Below are 20,136 nucleotides of genomic sequence, written 5' to 3'. Positions count from 1 at the left end.
GGAACTCTCCAAACAAGGGACAATGTTTTTAAGAAGTTCAGGTCAGGGTTAGGTTATATTAAAAAAAAAAAAAAAAAAAATCTTTGATCCCCAGGAGCACCATCAAATCTATCATAACCAAATGGAAAGAACATGGCACAACAGCAAACCTGCCAAGAGACAGCCGCCCACAAAAACTCACGGACCTGGCAAGGAGGGCATTAATCAGAGGTAACACTGGAGGAGCTGCAGAGTTCCACAGCAGAGACTGGAGTTATCTGTACATAGAACAATAAGCCGTACGCTCCATAGAGTTGGGCTTTATGGCAGAGTGGCCAGAAGAAAGCCATTACTTTCAGCAAAAAACAAAATGGCACATTTGAGTTTGTGAAAAGCCATCTGGGAGACTCCCAAAATGTATGGAGGAAGGTGCCCTGGTTTGATGAGACTAAATTTGAACTTCGGCCATCAAATAATAAAATGCTAGTTCATCAAATAATAAAATGCTATGTCTGTCGCAAACCCAACACATCCCATCACCCAAAGAACACCATCCCCACAGTGAAATGTGGTGGTGGTGGCGGCATCATGCTGTGGGGATGTTTTTCAGCAGCCAGGACTGGGAAACTGGTCAGAGTTGAGGGAAAGATGGATGGTGCCAAATAAATACAGGGATATTCTTGAGCAAAAGCTGTACCACTCTGTGCGTGATTTGAGGCTAGGACGGAGGTTCACGTTCCAGCAGGGCAATGACCCCAAACACACTGCTAAAGCAACACTTGAGTGGTTTAAGGGGAAACGTAAATGTGTTGGAATGGTCTAGTCAAAGCCCAGACCTCAATGGAATAGAAAATCTGTGGTCAGACTTAGATTGCTATTCACAAGCACAAACCATCTAACTTCAAGGAGCTGGAGCAGTTTTGCAAAGAGGAATGGGCAAAAATCCCAGTGGTAAGATGTGGCAAGCTCAGAGACATATCCAAAGCGACTTGGAGCTGTGATTGCTGCAAAAGGTGGCTCTACAAAGTGTTGACTTTAGGGGGGTGAATAGTTATGCACATTGACTTTTTCTGTTTTGTCCTATTTGCTTCACAATAAAAAAAAAAAAAAAATCAAGGTTGTGGGCATATTCTGTAAATTAAATGATGCAAATCCTCAAACAATCCATGTTAATTCCAGGTTGGAAAAACATGAAAAATGCCAAGGGGGTGAATACTTTTCCAAGGCACTGTATGCAGTTTAGTGTGCTTACGGTGTAGTTGGAAATGTCAAGTGATTTTATTTTTTATTTTTTTTATTTTTTTTCCCATTTTTAGCCTTTCAAAAAAAAACACGTGGGGCGTTTGAGAAGCATTGCCTGACGCAACATGAATGCCTTTACAACCCATCCTAAATGCTCAATAATGCTATAGGTGCGTTATTGCTCTTTTAGGCTGCTTTAAAATTTAATGCAAGTGTGAGGGGGCCCTTAGTGCTAAAGTAGTGGAGCTTCACCACAATGTCCCTTGGGGGACCTTCGGGCTGCCATCTGGTGAGTTCCTGGTGTTTACAATCCAGCTCCAACCACTCTATGGGAATCTCTGGTGCAAGTTCCTGGCACAGGGAAATTACTCTGGATTGTAAGACCTTTTATAGATTCAGATTTATGATTCAGAGATTAGATCTAGCGTGATTTTTCAGTGTCTGTGTCTAACTTAAGGTTTTTGATCTCATCATGCCTATCTTGATACCATTGTATCAAATTCATTCTCCTCTCTCAAGGTGTGCTGTACTTGGTCCTAGACCTATCTTCTGGGACGATCGTTTCGTGATCTGTTTAGAAGTAGTGTCCAATTCTTTCAGTAGTATACACTGAAACTTGTCCCGCGTGAAGGGTGGACTCAACTACTTGTTTGCTGGTGCGTCACTTTGAACTTTGACCTGGCAGACCCACAGCGTTCAGGGGGGCTCTAGACCTACAAATGTGTAACTCTGCAAATAACTGCTTTTTCATCTGTTCTGTGTATTTTGCTCACCACCTCACTGATTTTCATAATCGTGCTTTCTACTTTTAGGTTTAAAAAGAGCGATTTGAAAAATATTTGTGGAGTTCTTGATCTGGAAAAGTCTGGTGCAAACGTTGAGTTAATTTCTAGGATTATGACTTTCCTCTTGGAACCAAAGTCTACAGGAAAGGTAAATATAGATGTCTTCATATAAATGTTTTGCGTTTTGTCTAGGGGGAAAAAAAATATATATATATATATATATATATATATATATATATATATATATATATCATTTTTTGTTAAAACCAACATTGGGTAAAATGCGGTACAGGGATTTCCTTTAAAGTACCCCAGTTTTAAAGCCGTAATAAACAAAAATAAAAATGTAATTGCAGGTCCCCAATCCATGGATTTGGTGGCTGCATTCATTTTTTTCTTTAAGCTTTTTCCCCCATTTGTTTTTCCTGGTGATCTGGTCAGTAACATACAGTATCTCACAAAAGTGAGTAAGCCCCCGTTCACACTGGGGCGACCTGTCAGGCGACCTAGTCGCCTGACAGGTCGCCGTAGGTCGCCTGGCATATAGAAGCTGTGGACCCGTTCTAATAGGAGCGACACAAGTCGCTCCGACTTAGAAAAAGGGTCCGGAGCTTCTTTGGGGCGACCTGCATTGACTTCAATGTTATGAAGTCCGTGCCGGCCGCTCCGAGGTTGCGGTGCGAGCAGCGCGCCGCGACCTGTGAGGTCGCCCCGGGAAGTCGGATCGCCCCAGTGTGAACGGGGCCTAACACCCCTCACATTTTTGCAACTATTCTATCTTTTTATGTAACAACACAGAAGAAATGATACTTTACATTGTAGCAAAGTAGTGAGTGTGCAGCTTGTATAACTGTAAATTTGCTGTCCCCTCAAATTAACTCAACACACAGCCGTTGTCGAAACCGCTGCCAAAAAAAGTGAGTACACTAAGTGTAAATGTCCAAATTGGGCCCAAAGTGTCACTATTTTGTGTGGCCACCATTCTTTTCCAGCATTGCCTTAACCCTCTTGGGGATGGAGTTCACAGGTTGCCACTGGAGTTGTCTTCTACTCCTCCATGACAACATCACAGAGCTGGTGGAGGTTAGAGACCTTGCGCTCCTCCACCTTCCGTTTGAGGATTCTCCACTGATGCTCAATAGGGTTTTGGTCTGGGAACATGCTTGGCCAGTCCGTCACCTTTACCCTCAGCTTCCCTAGCAAGGCAATGGTCATCATGTTGGAATACTGCCCTGCGTCCCAGTCTCCGAAGGGAGGGGATCATGTTCTACTTCAGTATGTCACAGTACATGTTGGCATTCATGGTTCCCTCAATGAACTGGAGCTCCCCAGTGGCGGCAGCACTCATGCAGCCCCAGACCATAACACTCCCACCATGCCTCGCCTGGTTGCCACCACACACGCTTGACACCATCTGAACGAAATAGGTTTATCTTGATCTCATCAGACCACAGGCATGGTTCCAGTAATCCATGTCCTTAGTCTGCTTGTCTTCAGCAAACTGCGGGGTTTCTTGTGGATCATCTCTAGAAGAGGCTTCCTTCTGGCATCCCAGCCATGCAGACCAATTTGATGCAGTGTGCCGCGCATGGTCTGAACACTGACAATCTGATTCTCTTCCCCCCCCCCCCCCCCTTCAACCTCATGCAGACATATCTCAGCTAATTTCGCTCCACGCGCTTCCTCAGCTCCTGAGGAAGTGCATGGCATATAACAGCCGTTGAGCTGAGACATACGTCGAGGTCCGGCCGCCATCCTAAATTTAGTTTGGCGGCTTTCACATTAAGTGCATTACCATTAACTGCACTAGTTGTGTTGCACTTTATGGACCTTGCTTATGGCTTTGTACCAGTTTGTTTGTTTTTTTTCTTTTCGGACCACTGACTTCAGTTCAGGGAGTGGTGTGTTTTTTTTTTTTTTTTTTTTTTTTTTTTATTTGTACCATTTGTTTTTAATACTACAGATTTTTTTTTTTCTCATGCTTGGCGATTTATCCTTCCTGACTGGCTTGCATGCCCTGTGTGATGACATTTTGAAAGCGTGGGAGCACAAATCTTCACACTACTTCAGAGATATCCTTAATACCATTAACAGATTTGTGCTCTCAAAATGTCCTCACACAGGGCATGCAAAGCCGGTCATGAAGGATAAATCGCCAAGCATGAGAAAAAAAATCTGTAGTATTTATTAAAAACCAATGGTACAAATTCTAAAACCCTTAACTTCCTGAACTGAAAGTCAGTGGTCCGAATAAAAAAACTTGAACAAATCCGTAAGCAAGGTCCATAAATTGCAACACAACTAGAAAGGTGGTGTGTTTTTTTTTTTTTTTTTTGGTCTCATGCTTGGTGATTTATCCTTCATGATCAGTTTGAATACCCTGTGTGATAACATAGTTTTTGGGAGCGCACAAATCTGTATTGACACCACTTCCAGAGAGAGATTATATTAATACCATTTGAGTGTTTGCTGTCCTATAATTTAGACGGCATATAGTTCTGGTGAGTTTGCGTTTTTACTATTTGGAGGATATATCACCATGGTGACACATGAATTATTGAGCACCCGGGAATCTTTAAGGTGTGTGTTTTGGCAAAGCTCAGTCATGACTGCTTGTAGTCGGTCTTGACGAGTGGCTTTTTTTCCTGCAACCCTCCCATACAAGCCACATTTGTGGAGAATTTGTTCTATTGTCACATGCACACAATGACCACTCATAAATTCCTGCAACTGCTTCAGAGTTGTTGTAGGCAACTCTTACCAGTTTCCTTTTTGGCTCTTTCATCTAATTTGGAGCAAATTCCTGATCCAGGGAGAGTGTGTTGTGCCAAATACCTTCCACTTCTTAATAGACTTCACTGTGCTTCTAGCCATTGTTAAAGCTTTTTTCTCTTACGTCCTCCGACAGTCGCCGCCTCTTCATATTCGTCACATATGGGGTATTAGACTTTGCTCCGAAGGAGTAGCTAGGCAACAGAATATGTTAACAATAAAGCTTTAACATATCCCACCCTCAAGGGGTGGTCCCCTCAGTCAATACCCTCCTACTTCCTGCAACCATATCTCAGTTTTAATGTCTAGCTTGTCAGGAGTGGCTGGCTCTCTCTGTGCTGGGACTTTCTGTCCCAGACTCTTTCTTCTTTTTAATATTTTGTTTGAGTTTTCTCTCTATCTTTACTTAGCTGTTATTTTTGTCAGCATTAGTTAGTTCTTCGGACGAAGAGGATCATGCGGACTGGGTCTCGGGCTGATCCCCCTGGTCGCAGGTCGTGGGTCAGTGGCTTCCCAGTCTGCCATCGAGCGTTCAGCCAGGTAACGCTCCTGGCACAGTGAACGACCCATCCCTGTTCGGTGCAGGGATGATTGGTGAGGTGGCTACCTCACCGGACGCTGTGCGGTTTCTTAACCTCCATTGTGTGCGTCTTGAATTGCGACTCTCCCTGCCTCATGTGCAGCGGCTTGTTCGCCTGTGCGGGTTCCCCACGCCATGTGAGGTAAGTGTATTTATGTGGGGACCTGTCTGTCTGGGGGGGTCTCAGTCTGGGACTGTGTAACCTGCCTTTAATCACACTGCTTGTCTCCCTATCTCTCGGCTGCATGCTGTGGGCTGCAAGGGGGGGGGGGAGCTGTATGACACTGTGTGTGTCAGGCTGGGCAGTGTGAGAAGCTGTGTGCTGTGGGGCATGTTTTTTCTTGGCATGTTTGGGCATATACAGCGATCGCTGCGGCGATCTAACATGTATCCTTATATTGGGATGTAATGTGTGTGTTTTTATGCACTGTGGAGCGGCGTTTTCGACGCCAAACGACGCCATTTTACCGGCGCCCGCTCCGGCCGCATGGTTTACATGCACGGCGGCCATTTTCTTGTAGCCTCCATAGGCTTACGTAGAGCGCCCTGGCAGCATCACTTCCTCTTTCCAGGAACACCGATCGAGGCAGCAGCAGCAGCGGGGTCTCCTCAGGTTTTATCCTTCTGTTCTTGCTATCCATTGCCTGTATTCAGTTTGTATATTCCCTGTGGGGGTCTCATGGTGCCTGAGTGTGGTGCGGTGGGCTGCGCTTGCCGCGCTTGCTAAAAGGGGGCAGTTAACCCTTGGTTGTCTGGCATTACAGGGGCAATGGATTCTCAGGAGGGCAAGTTTCCTACAGTATTGGTGGAAAGCCAGGGGACCGCTGTTTCCCCCCCAGGGGGGGATTTAGCCACTATTGTGGCTGGCCTTGCTGCCCAGGTGCAAATGCTGGTGGCTGCTCAATCTACTAAACGGCCCAGAGTTGCTCTGTCCTCTGATTCTGAGGGTGAAGGTGATGGGGCTGTTCTGGCAGGGACCTCCTTATCGGGGTCCCGCTCCTCTCTTGATCTAGTGGGGTCTGAGGTAGAGGCTGAAGTTGAGGGGGTTGATAATTCTCCCCCTGGCTCGCCTGAAGAGCTTGCAATCATGGATGAGTTGCTTGCTTCCATTAAGCAGACGCTACGTTTGCAGGACGAAGTGTGTCCCCCCGCTGCCTTGCCGGCTTATGGGACGCAGAGGAAACGCAGGACGCCGCAGGTTTTTCCCTGCTATGCTGATTTTCAGCGCGCTGTTAAGGATCAATGGCGCGATCTGCGCAAGCCTTTTGCGGTACCAAGTAAATTCAAGCTGCGTTATCCTTTCTCGCCTGCCGCTGATGAACGGTGGTGTGTGCCTCCGCCAGTGGATCATGCAATTGCGGTTTTGAACAAAGCCACTGCGATTCCTGCAGAGGGTTCCCCTGTTTTCCGTGATGCCACGGATAGGAGACTGGAGTCTCTTGCCCGTCATACTTACTGTTACGGGTTCTATGCTTAAGGCTCTGTTTGCTTCTCTCATGGCGGCCCAGGCGATCGCAAGTTGGACGCAGATGCTTAGGCGCGTCCTAGTGGCCGATTCGGCCTCGGCGGCGACCCTGGATATGGTGGATCAGATCCACCAGGGTGTCATGTATCTGTGTGATGCGGACCTGGACCTGATTCCGTTGGCTGCACGTGTGCACAGCGTGGCGGTGTTGTCTCGCCGCCTGGTTTGGTTGAAATGTTGGTCGGTGGACCAATCTTCACGTAAGACCTTAGCCAGTCTGCCTTATGATGGGTCTCGCCTTTTTGGGGAGTCCCTGGATGTGTTGATTAAGGGGATCACCGGGGGTAAGAGCACTCTCTTGCCCCATTTCCCCAAGGCTAAGGGGGCTTCTGGGAAGAAGCATGCTAATTTTCGGCCCCCTCAGGGGTCCTTTCGTGCCTTTCGGCCGCACTACAAGGGCAAACCGTTCAAAGGCCAAGGCTCTCAGAAGAAGCCCTGGTCTGGGAAACAGAAGTCCGGCCAATCCGGACCTGCAGCCCATAACAGTTCGGCCTGAAGGGGCGCCCTCACCCAGTTTTGGGGTGGGGGGACGCTTGCTCGGTTTTCTTCAGCCCTGGTTGGCCCGTGTGCGGGACAGATGGGTTCTGGAAATCGTTCGATCTGGTTACAAGATCGAGTTTCTCTCTCGGCCGGAGAGCAGATTTTTTTCCCTCAAATCTTCAACTGTCTCCAGAGCGCCTGCGGGATCTGCACCTGGCGGTGCGGGACCTGAGGGCTCAGGGAGTGGTGGTTCCGGTGCCTCATCGGGACAGATTTCGGGGGTTTTATTCCAATCTGTTCACCGTGCCCAGGAAGGAGGGCAAGGTTCGTCCGATTCTGGACTTGAAGGCTCTGAACCGCTCTGTGCGGGTTCGCAAGTTCCGCATGGAATCCCTGCGCTCGGTGGTGGCTGCCCTCGTTCCGGGGGAATTCATGGCCTCCATCGATTTGAAGGATGCGTACCTTCACATCCCCATATTCGAGGGTCATCAGAGATACCTTCGATTTGCCATTGCGGAGGATCACTACCAGTTCGTGGCGTTGCCCTTTGGTCTCGCCTCGGCTCCGCGGGTCTTCACCAAGGTGCTTGCACCGGTTCTGGCATTGAGGGCCCAGGGCATTTCTGTCCTGGGGTATCTGGACGACATTCTGGTTCGGTCTGCGACCAGACAGGGTCTGGAGGAGGACCTGTCTGTCACAATGCAAACTCTGCAGGAGTTTGGTTGGACGATAAATGTTCCAAAGTCGACACTGAGTCCGTCGGTTCGTCTCCCCTATCTGGGAATGATACTGGACTCGGTGCAGGCGAAGGTCTTCCTGCCGGAAGACAAACTCGGGACTCTTCAGGAGGAAGTCAGGTCCCTCAGGGACGTTCCACACTCGTCTCTGCGGACGTGTATGAGGTGTCTGGGATTGATGGTCTCGGCCTTCGAGGCGATTCCTTTCGCGCAGTTTCACACGCGGGGTCTCCAAGCGGAGATCCTGTCCAGGTGGGACGGGCGACCTCAATCTCTGGATCTTCAGATCTCGTTGAGTCATCGCACCAGGGAAAACCTTCTGTGGTGGCTCCAGTCCCCGTTGGTGTCCGGGGGCAAGTCGTTTCGTCCGATCTCGTGGACGGTAATCACCACGGATGCCAGCCTGTCGGGCTGGGGTGGTGTTCTGGGCGTTCTGTCCGCCCAGGGGACCTGGTCGGAGGGGGAGTCTTCCCTCCCGATCAACATTCTGGAATTGCGTGCGATAAGGCTCTGTCTTCATCGCTGGACGGACCGGCTGCAGGGCTGCCCGGTTCGGGTGCAGACGGACAATGCCACGGCGGTGGCCTACATCAACCACCAAGGGGGCACCAGGAGTGCCCGAGCGGCTCGAGAAGTGGCCGACATTCTATCTTGGGCCGGGACTCATGTCCCGGCGATAACGGCGGTTCACATTCCGGGAGTGGAGAACTGGCAGGCGGACTATCTGAGTCGCCAGACCCTGGATCAGGGGGAATGGTCTCTCCACCCGGCTGTCTTCCAGATGTTGTGCGCGAAGTGGGGTCTTCCAGATGTGGACCTGTTCGCGTCTCGCCTCAACTACAAGGTGAAGAGGTTCGTGGCACGGACGCGCGACCCTCGGGCAGACGCGTCAGACGCGTTAGTGGCCCCGTGGCATCAGTACAGGCTGATGTACGCGTTTCCACCGATTCAGTTGCTGTCCAGGTTCCTTCGCAGGTTACACTCGGAACGCAGCACGGTGATTCTTGTGGCACCGGACTGGCCTCGCCGGTCCTGGTACGCAGACCTCGTGAATCTGGCGGTCGACGCCCCTTGGCGTCTGCCTCTTCGAGACGATCTACTGTCTCAAGGACCGATATACCATCCTGCTTTACAGTCGCTGGCTTTGACGGCCTGGCTGTTGAGACCGAGGTCCTGAAGGAGAAGGGTCTCTCTCCAGAGGTCGTTCATACTTTGATCAACGCGAGGAAGTCTTCCTCGGGGAAGGTTTATTACCGTACTTGGAAGGCCTATTTTGCCTGGTGTGAGTCCAGGGGGTTTTCACCCCGCACGTACTCGGTTTCCCGTGTGCTGTCTTTCCTTCAGACGGGTGTCGATCAGCGTTTGGCGCTGGCTACGATAAAGGGTCAGGTGTCTGCGCTGGCCGTTCTGTTTCAACGTCCCGTGGCTTCCAACTCCTTGGTTGGCACCTTTATTCAGGGTGTGCGGCATCTGGTTCCTCCTAGGAGGGATCCTTTGCCCCCTTGGGACTTGAATCTCGTTCTATCTGTTACAACGTGCTCCTTTTGAACAGATCAGGGAGATCTCGTTGTCTATGTTGTCCAAAAAGGTCGCCTTTTTGGTGGCGATCACTTCGGCTCGCAGAGTGTCGGAACTGGCGGCTTTGTCCTGCAAGTCTCCGTACCTGGTTGTTCATTTGGATAAGGTGGTCTTGCGACCTAATCCTTCTTTTCTGCCGAAACGAGTTTCGGAATTCCATCTTAACGAGGATATTGTTTTGCCTTCGTTGTGCACGAAGCCTAAACATCCAAAGGAGATGAGATTGCACTCTCTGGATGTTGTTCGGGCGATAAGGGTTTACCTTAAATCGACTGAGTCTTTTCGTAAGACGGACTCCTTGTTTGTTCTTCCAGAGGGTCCTCGGAAGGGCATGGCGGCTTCGGCCTCTACCATCGCCAAATGGATCAGGCAGACCATTGAACAGGCCTATGCCTTGCAGGGGAAGGTTCCCCCTGTGCCTGTGAAGGCGCACTCTACAAGATCTCTGAGTACGTCTTGGGCCTGCTGTCATGGGGCTTCTGTAGCCCAGGTGTGTAAGGCGGCGACTTGGTCGACCGTGCACACTTTCACAAAATTCTACAAAGTAGATGTTCAGGCATCGGCGGATGCTTCCTTTGGCCGCAAGGTTCTTAGTGCGGCTGTTCCCTAGGGTCCCTTGTTGGGGACTCCTGGCTGTTGGGATAGTTTTTTGTATCCCCTGGGTTTTTTGTCTTTTCCTGGGTTGTTGCTCCTGTTGAGCACTTATTTTTGCTGTTGCCCAGCTGGTTTCCTTCCTTTGGTAAGGTTCCTTTCTTTGATGTGGAGACTGCGTTGCCTTTCGGCGCGGATGCGTTTCCCACCCCTCATGTTTGCACTGCTTTGGGACGTCCCCATATGTGACGAATATGAAGAGGCGGCGACTGTCGGAGGACGTAAGAGAAAACGGAATTTTTGTAAAATCTTACCTGTAAAATTCCTTTCTCTGAGTCCTCCGACAGTCGCCGCCCCCGCCCCTCTTTTGGGGTTTGAATGTATACTCTACTGCTATTCCACTAAAACTGAGATATGGTTGCAGGAAGTAGGAGGGTATTGACTGAGGGGACCACCCCTTGAGGGTGGGATATGTTAAAGCTTTATTGTTAACATATTCTGTTGCCTAGCTACTCCTTCGGAGCAAAGTCTAATACCCCATATGTGACGAATATGAAGAGGCGGCGACTGTCGGAGGACTCAGAGAAAGGAATTTTACAGGTAAGATTTTACAAAAATTCCGTTTTTTTTTTTTTTTTTTTCTGTTGTGCATTGAACCGTCCCAAGTTCACGTGTAAGTAGGCCCATCTAATTTTCTTTTTCATGCTGAACTGCTGGTCATATACATGAACCAGGGTCATATGAAATGTATTTTCTTTTTGGAATTCTTTTTGCTGCATGGACAAGTGTGAATAGGCTCTACTGGTTTAAATGTATGTTTTCTATTTTATTCTGTAAACTTTTTTTTTTTTTTTTTTTTTCTCTCCCTAGTCCTTGCCAAAGTCTAAGTCGAAGACTCCAAAGAGCAGTAAAAAAGAACGTAGCAGTTCAGGCTCAGCACGAAAGTCTAAAAGCAGTAAATCAAATGTGATTTTGTCTGACGAGTCTAGCAGTGAGGATGAGAAAAAGGATAAAGAGTCTTCAGAGGAGGAAAAAAGTGAAGAGGAGGAGGAGGAAGAAGACGAGGAGGTATAGGCCTATTTATATTTAAAAAAAAAAAAAAAAAAATCATGCAATACTGTTTTTTTTTTTTTTTTTTTTTTTTTTTTTTTTTTTTTTAATTTTTTGTTCCAAATATCTTTTCTAGCCACCGAAGAAAGTTGCTAAAAAAGAAAAGACCAAACCAAAATCCACACCCAAGAGTAAGAAGGCTACAAAAGCTGCAAATGTAAAGAAGGCAGATAGCAGTACTACAAACAAGAAGAACCAAGCTAGTTCCAAAAAAGGTAAACGTAACTAAAAAAAAAAAAAAAATGCGGTTTTGACCTAGTGCTTATTGGAATCACAATAACTGAAAAGCTCAAAACTTCACTATATAGAAGTTAAAAAAAGGTAAAGGGATATCTGTGCTTAGAATCACAAATCCACAGCAATCAAAACGTTGTGATAACATAGGCAGCCAGCTCTATAGGTAGATTACAATCCCATAAAATGATAAAGTAGCAGCAGCGCCAGTATTAAATATAAATAGGTATATATGCAAGTATAAAGAAACAATATACACAAATGTCCCAAAGTCCTTTTATAAAGCTGAAGGAGGGGGAGGAAACCAGTGCAGATCATCCAGTCACCAATGTGCGTAGTGGGGAAGGCATGAAATCACCCAGTAGTAACAGCCAAAACTGCTTGCCAGAAAGTCTGACCCTCATGTTTACAGAGCGGTCAAACCGCGCTAGAACATTCAGGAAGCACTTGACATGAAAGATCCTCTGTTTCTCCAGCCTGTGGTGACTCCCAGACTCTTAAATCTCAGGACAATGTAGAAGAACCACTCTGAAGCTCCAACCGGAATGGCACCACCTCAGAAGGACAAAAGCAGGCCAATGGTGTATGTACAAACGGGCGACTTTAAAGTATTGCACTTTCATAAAAGTAGACTCCAAAAGGCATGTAAAGTAAAAACCGCAGTGTAGAAAGAGCGTGCTGCACATCAGAGTGCTCAGTCCGCCTTACGCATATCGTCATACACTTGACATCATCAGAGGCCTCTGGACTGGTTTCCTCCCTCTCCTTCAGCTTTATAAGGACTTTGGGACATTTGTGTATTTCTTTATACTTGCATATATACCTATTTATATGTATTTAATATTGGTGCTGCTCCAACTTTATCACTATATAGAAGTAGATTTGCTTTAGTAGAAAAGGGTAAATTGGATGTATTATGGATGGTTAAAGACTTTTCAGTCCCAAATTTATTAAAAAAAAAAAAACTCTTGCAGTGTTTAAAACCTCTCCCAAATAGCCAAAAAGTTTGTACATAGCACGTTTAAGTTTAAAATTAAAATAACCTGTTATACTTGCTCTATGCAGTGGTTTTGCACAGTGGCCTGGACCCTCCTCTCCTCGGGTCCCATGCCGGTGCTCCTGGCTCCTCGCTCCTGTTGGGTGCCCCCACAGCAAACGGCTTGCTATGAGGGCACGTGAGCCACTGCTTGTCCACGTCCCCTTCGTCTCCTGATCGGCCCACTGGCTGTGATTGACAGTGGGAGCCAATGGTTTCTGCTAATAGCCAATTAGGTGTGCAAGTGTCCCCGGAGAGGCAAGGCTCTCATGGACATTGCTGGATCGAGAGGGGGCTCGGGTAAGTATTTGAGGGGGGGGCGCTGCGCACAAGGTGTGTTTTTTTTTTTTTTTTTTTCCTTCATGCGTTCTTTTGGTAAAAAAAAAAAAAAAAAAACTTTAACCTCTTAGGCCTGGTACACTGTGTGTGTGTGTGTGTGTGTGTGTGTGTGTGTGTGTGTGTGTGTGTTTGCAAAATGTTTGGGTACAGTGTTGCATGTCTGCACAGTTGTCATTCAAAATGTGACAGCACTGAACATTGGCCTGGGCAGGAAGGGGGTGAAAGTGTCTCTTATGGAGTTGGTTAATATTGGTTGAATTATAAGACTTGGATATGCTTTAATATAATATCTGTTAACAGAGAAAATAGTAGAATCAGAAAGCGAGTCAGAAGACAGTTCGGATGATGAACCCTTGATCAAAAAAGTGAAAAAACCACCCACTGATGAAGAGATCCAAGAAACCGTGAAAAAGCTTTTAGCAGAAGCCAACCTTGAAGAAGTCACAATGAAACAAATCTGCAAAAAGGTATGCTCAGGATAAATTTAGTGTTTTTGTTTTACATTTCAAATATCAGGTGTGCACTACATACAACAGTGTAGAGCTTTTAAATGTTTACTTTTTTGGGACAACACCTACTACATATTTTGTAATATCTATCACGTAGCCTAACTTTAAAAAGTTCACCTGGCTGACTAGTGACGCACCTGTATTTTGCTAAAGTAGTTAGTCAAGGATGATCCCAGCTGCAGGCATCATCCTGGTACCGTTTTTTTTAGTCAGCTCTTTTGTAAAAGCAATCCTAGCGGCTAACTAGAAGCTGGATTGCGTTTACAAGCAGCAGGAGGGGACATGTTTACATTACAGGATATTTACATTCCTTGTGACAACAATAAAAGTGATCCAATAAAAATAAAGCAACTGTGAAAATAGATTAATATATATATATATATATATATATATATATATATATATATATATATATATATATATATATATATATATATAAATGTATAAAAAATAAATGTAACTGTCCATCCCCCCCCACACCAAGCACACAATCGTCCCACATGTGAGGTATCACTGTGAACATCAGATCATGGACAGTAATTCTAGCACCAGAACCTCCTGTGTAAATCTAAAGGGGTAACCTTTAAAGGCCTATGGATAATTGTCACGGTTGCTCGAGTGTGTGCAATTTTAAAGCGTAACATATTTATTAATTTACTCACCATAACCTCTTTTATATTTTATTAAAAATTAAGTTGTGTTTTTTTTTTTTTGCATTAAAATTCAAACCACTGTTTTCCAAAATTATGTCTGGAAAAACGCTACGTAAATACAGCATGACATCAAAAAATTTGCAAAACCCACCAATTCTCTAGGGCTCCTGCTTTAAAATGTTTGAGGATTCGAAGATATATTTTCTATAAAAAAAAAAACTGATTGTTGCATGTAAATAGTGTCAGAAAAGACCTGATCTTCAAGTGGTTTAATCCCATCTGTACTGGCAGATCAGATCTCGTTCTCAGTTGTAAACTAGCTTTAGAAAATTGTCTTAACAAAGAATTTAAAAATCTAGAAGCTGAGCGTCTGCATTCTGTTGTCAAATGGAAACTTGGTGTCTCATTAACTGACACGGCTCATCTTCATGACTATGGGTTATACTGCTCCCTACAGGAGTAGGGCAAACTTGACTACTGTATACCTATTGGGCAGTCCCTGGGGGTATAGTCCCACTCTGCTACTCTGCTATAGGTATTCTGGTTTTTTTTTTTTTATTTTTTATTTTTTTTTTTTTTCTGCCTGGTCAGTAGTAAGGACCTAGTTCTTGCTGGGATCTCTGGTCCTGGCAATATTTCCCTTTTTTTTTTTTTTTTTTTTTTTGTGTGGTTTTTGTTTGCGTTTTTTATTTTTTATATATTATCTTTATTATCTATATTGCTATCTCTCAAACTTTAACCTGTAAGATCACAAAAATAAGGTGGTTCGTCTATGTATGTCGTTCCTTCCAAAGGTGGTCTCTGATTTTCATTTGAATGAAGACATTGTGTTGCCTTCCCTGTGTCCTAGGCCTAAGCATCCTAAGGAAGTTGCTTTGCATTCCCTGGATGTGGTTTGGGTGATAAGGGTGTACCTGGCAGCTACAGAGTCCATTAGAAAATCACTCACTATTTGTCCTCACAGATGGACTGTACTCAGGCACTTAGTGTGCCTTCTGTCATTGGGTGTCAGTGCTGCAGGTTTGCAAGCGGCTAACTGGTCATCTGTGCACACGTTCACAAAGTTTTTTTTTTTTTTTTTTTAATAAGGTGGATGTGTTGGCATCTGCAGATGCTTCCTCTTGGCCGCAAGGTTGTGCATGCTGCGGTTTAGAGGACTTGTCCTCCTTTTTGAGGGTGTTTTTTATATATTTATTTATTTTTTTTTTTTTCCGGTGAGCTCCAGTTGTTGATAGTTGAGGTCCTTGTTTCCTGATTGGTTATGTTTTTAGCCTTGGAAGGTTTTTTTCTTACTGTTCCCACTCCTCAAATTTGACAATGGTTTGGTACGTCCCATATAGTCATGAAGATAGCTGTCAGTCAATGAACAAAAGAGAAAATGGGATTTTTGGCTTACCGTAAAATCCATTTCTCTGATGATTGATGGACACAGCACCCACCCCTCTATGGAGAATTTTTTTCCTTTTCTGACACTGCTTGTAACAAAACTGAATACCTATAGCAGACAGTGGGAGTATACCCCCTGGAACAGCCCGATGGGCGTATCAGGTTTTTGTCTTCCTAGTGTCCTACTCCTGTAGGGGGCAGTTTAACCCATATAGGCATGAAGATGAGGAGCTGTTGCCTCCCCTCCCCCCCCCCCCTTTACATTTGACTGCAAAAGTGGAAAAACACTTTATTATGGAAAGAAATGGAGCATGAGATCTTTAAACTTTGTTTTAACTTTTGGTTTGTGTACTTTGTTTTTAGGTGAATGAGAGCTATCCTACTCATGACTTGTCGTCAAGAAAAAATTTCATTAAGACTACAGTTAAGGAGGTATGTGTATAGGAAACTTAAACGTAACTACTAGGTTTAGGTGGTCTGATTCTCAAACCAATGTGAAGTGTTGGCCCTCTCACACTGGCCTTCTTCATTTGTTTAAACGCAGGAGAAATTGAATTGAGGAAGTTTAAGCAACTTATGATCTGGGAATAAGTAGGTCTAGACACATTAGAAGTATCGAACTAGGTGCACAGCTTAACGCACATTGTGTATTCTATTATATTCAAAAATTAAAGGAACACTTTAAAGGAAAACACATCAGATCTCAATGGGAAAAATATCTATACTGATATGGATTAGGTAATGTGTTCGGAACGAAAGGCTGCAACATCGTTTGATGGAAATGATCAATCTACAGAGGGCTGAATTCATACACCCCACCACCATTGCAGCAGCTCAAAATGGTACTTAGTAGTTTGGCCCCCACGAGCTTGTATGCATGCCTGACGATGGGGGGGGGGGGGGGGGTGGTGTTATGCTCCTAATGAGACTACAGATGGTGTCCTCTGGTATTTCCTTACAGATCTGGACCAGGGCATCACTGAGCAGGTGTAACCTGGTGGCATTGGATGGACTAAGACAATGTCCCAGAGGTTTTCTATTGGATTTAGGTCAGGCGAGTGTGGAGGCCATTCAGTGGTATCAATTCCTTCATCCTCCAGGAACTGGCTGCATACACTCACTATGTGAGGCCGGCCATTGTGGTTAACCAGGAGGAACCCAGGACCCACTTCACTAGCAATAGGGTCTGACAATGGGTCCAAAGATTTCATCCTGCTACCTAATGGCAGTCAGGGTGCCATTGTCTGTCTAGCCTGTAGAGATCTGTGCATCCTTCCATGGCTATGCCTCCCTAGACCGTCACTAAACCTTTCATGCTGAACAATGTTACAGGCAGCATAACGTTCTCCACGGCTTCTCCAGACCCTTTAATGTCACATGAGCCCAGGGTGAACCTGCTCTCCTCTGTAAAAAAAAAAAAAACAGGGCACCAGTAGAAGACCTGCCAATTCTTGTGTTTAATGGCAAATGCCAGTCGAGCTCCACGTTGCCGGGCAGTGAGCACAGGGCCCACTATAGGATGTCGGGCCACCCTCATGTCTGTTTCTGATTGTTTGGTCAGACATTCACACCAGTGGCCTGCTGGAGGTCATTTTTGTAGGGCTCTGGCAGTGCTCATCCTGTACCTCCTTGCACAAAAAAAAACAGATACTGGCCCTGCTGATGGGTTAAGGACCTTCTATGCCCCTGTCCAGCTCTCCTATAGTAACTGCCCGTCTCCAGGAATCTCCACCTTGCTCTTGAGACACAGCAAACCTTCTGGCAATGGCACGTATTGATGTGCCATCCTGAAGGAATTAGATGAGTAGGGGGGAAGAAGTCAGTACCTACACCTGTAAAACCATTCCTGTTTTGTAGGTTCTTATTGCCCATCTAGTGCACCTGTTAATTTCATTAACACCAAAGGAGTTAAAACTGATTAACAACCCGCTCTGCTACTTAACTGACCAGATCAATATCTCAGGAATTTAATTGACTTGATGAGAGATCTCCGCACTGTTACGTAAATTATAACTTTAGCTTTTTTTTGTTGGCCAATTCATTTACTTGATTGAGCTTCCTTGGTGCAGTGACAGGAACACTTAGCGTGATGTGGCTTACCGCACCACAGGTGTGTGAATCCAGCCTAATAGGAAGTAAAGATTTTAGTGCACCTGTTGTAAATGCCTGTAGCTACAGAAGTGAATGAGCTTGTTTTTAAATTGCTTTCCTAGCTTGTTTGGTATATGTGACTACTTAAAGCAATAATTTTTCTCTAAGGCCCCTTTCACACCTCTTCGTTCAGTTTTCTGCTCAGTGGGGGACCGATCCGCTGAGCAGGCAGATGACAGCTCTGTGTCTCTGCTTTGTGTGCGGAGACTGTGTCAAATCCCCGCTGTCCTCTATGGGGGAATTGGATGAGAACAGACCACCTGTCTGTCCTCATCCAATCCACCAGACGGATGGAAAATAGGGTTTCCATCTGTCCAGATTTGACAGATAGGAATTGGATGTCAGCGGACATGTGTCCGCTGACATGCGCTGCCCCATAGAGATGCATGGGGCATCTGCTCAGATCCGCCTGAAAAACTAAAGGGGCCTTAAAGCCATTTCTTCTTTAGACTTTTTTTTTTTTCCCCGATATGGAGATCCGGATATAAAGTCTTAACTTTAACAGACTGAGCTGTCTAGACAAAGTAGCAGAGGGTTGAAACAAACCATTAAACACTGACAGAGGTGCTTACAGTGGTCTTTTTATTCATTTGTATACAGTAAAACCTTTTATCCCAAAGGGAAAAACAATTTGCTCTAACTGCTAAAGGCATAAGTTCACTTTGTAACCAAAAATAGTAAATGCTGTTTTTTTGCAGGTAAAAAAATGTGCATTTTATTTTTTCTTTTCTGAACCTCTAAAGGCCTGTACACATGATGGGGAAAATCAGAAGTAAAATTTAGTCCAAATGATCTGCCGATTTTTTTTTTTTTTTTTTTTTTTTTAGGATCGTTAGTATAGTGCTTTCGACAGACGTTTACGGATTTACGTACGTCAAACTGGATGTGCAGGCTATAAAATTTTTATCGTATGTCAACACAACGTCAGATTTTTGTTTAATTCCCACTAGCTGGGGGATGAGTCAGGGGGATGGTCAGTTTAAAAAATGTTTGTTACATTGTGAATTTGAGCATGTTGCAAAAGGTGAACTTATCTTTTAGGTGTTAACTGCAGTTTAGCTTCAATTTGTTAGTCGGGTATATCTAAATCTGCTAGTCTAAAGCTGGATACACACTATACATTTTTTTGTTGTTAGATTTCCTTTAGATTTACCTTCAACTATGTAATGCAAGGGCCTGCCTGATTGCATACAAATTGAAAGTATATAGGTTTGACCTCCTATTATATGGTTTTGGTTAATCTAAAGGAAAAAATCTAAAGACAATTGTATAGTGTATCCAGCTTAACACTACCCCCCCCCCCCCCAGACTGACAATTATGCTGTCCAAATGTGTCTGCTTTACTAATTCATCTAGAATGCAGACACACTAGGACAGTGATTGTGTTACTGGCAGGATCACCAGTGAAAAGGGGGGGGGGGGCTGGGGGTTGTTTAAAAAAATAAACTCCTACAGCTGCTACATGTAAGTGTTCTTAAGCTGCAATATATTACTTTTTGTTTTTAGGTTTAATACTGCATTATTCGTGCATAGCTTGGGCACAGGTACATGTAATTTTTATATCCACTAGTTTGCCTACATACACTTTTTTTTTTTTTTTTTTTTAAATAGGGGTTAATGGGGACCCTAACTATCAAAGGCACTGCATTACAATATGCAGGTTTGATGCTCGCTAGCAGTGTTTAATTCTGACACACAACACCCACATCCCTACCTTCATCCTATTGGTTATTTCGCCAATGAGATGGTCTAACTAACTATAGTTGGAAGTTGCGTGAGGGATGGGCCCACATTATAAACTGCTAGGAAGTGTGGAAATTTACATAATGGAACACACCACACTGTACAAGGTTGTGTAGGCAGTCAAGGTTTGTTTTTTGGGGCAATTCTGGTACTCTTACACCTTGTGAAATGTATCTTTTACCGTAATAATGCTACCAAAAGGTTTTTTTGTAGAAATAACGTCTTCATGTTCAGCTGGGTAAGCCTTGAAAAATTTTAAGACTTTATTTTTTCTTTTCTTTTCACAGCTTATTTCATGATTCTCTAGAGGACTATATTTTATACATGGAAAATACATGGACTGTTGGATTCTAATTCATATACTCTGAGAATGACACCAGCAAACGTGTATTTGTTTTTACCACTTTGGGTACAGTGTATTTTTAAGCAGATTTTGCTTTGTTTGAGTTTAAAGGCCTATGTAAATTGCTTAATTAAAACCTATTTTTACAGTAGTATCCAAGTGTAGTTTTAGCTATCCTCGTTTTTTGTTTTTATATTTTCCATCCTATAGTTTTGTAATCCTTCTATTTACATTGCAGCTGGAAGACATTGGGCACTTCAGGGAGTTTTTTGAGGTTTTTGTTTCCTTTCCTGAAAAAATGAAATGTGTTAAAGAATACAAAGGCTGCTAATGTGACCACCGCCTTATAAATATAAATATACT

General features: G+C 44.8%; 1 protein-coding gene across 2 annotated transcripts in view; it reads left to right on the top strand.

Moving 5' to 3' along the window:
* DEK (DEK proto-oncogene) overlaps positions 1 to 19,924 on the top strand; it is a 39,964-nt gene extending 20,040 nt beyond the window's left edge. For both annotated transcript variants that reach the window (XM_082258839.1, XM_082258840.1), the window contains exons 6-11: positions 2,034 to 2,154; positions 11,140 to 11,337; positions 11,456 to 11,594; positions 13,289 to 13,455; positions 15,900 to 15,968; positions 19,718 to 19,924. In XM_082258839.1, coding sequence (XP_082114965.1) covers positions 2,034 to 2,154; positions 11,140 to 11,337; positions 11,456 to 11,594; positions 13,289 to 13,455; positions 15,900 to 15,968; positions 19,718 to 19,729 — 706 coding nt within the window. In that variant the 3' untranslated portion in view covers positions 19,730 to 19,924. The remainder of the gene's footprint in view (positions 1 to 2,033; positions 2,155 to 11,139; positions 11,338 to 11,455; positions 11,595 to 13,288; positions 13,456 to 15,899; positions 15,969 to 19,717) is intronic.
* Positions 19,925 to 20,136: the final 212 nt, after the last annotated feature.

This window comes from Pelophylax lessonae (genome assembly GCF_965119305.1).
Source record: "Pelophylax lessonae genome assembly, chromosome: 5".
Classification (NCBI taxonomy): domain Eukaryota; kingdom Metazoa; phylum Chordata; class Amphibia; order Anura; family Ranidae; genus Pelophylax; species Pelophylax lessonae.
Note: the sequence above shows the minus strand (reverse complement) of the source record. Positions and strands in the feature narration are given on the sequence as shown.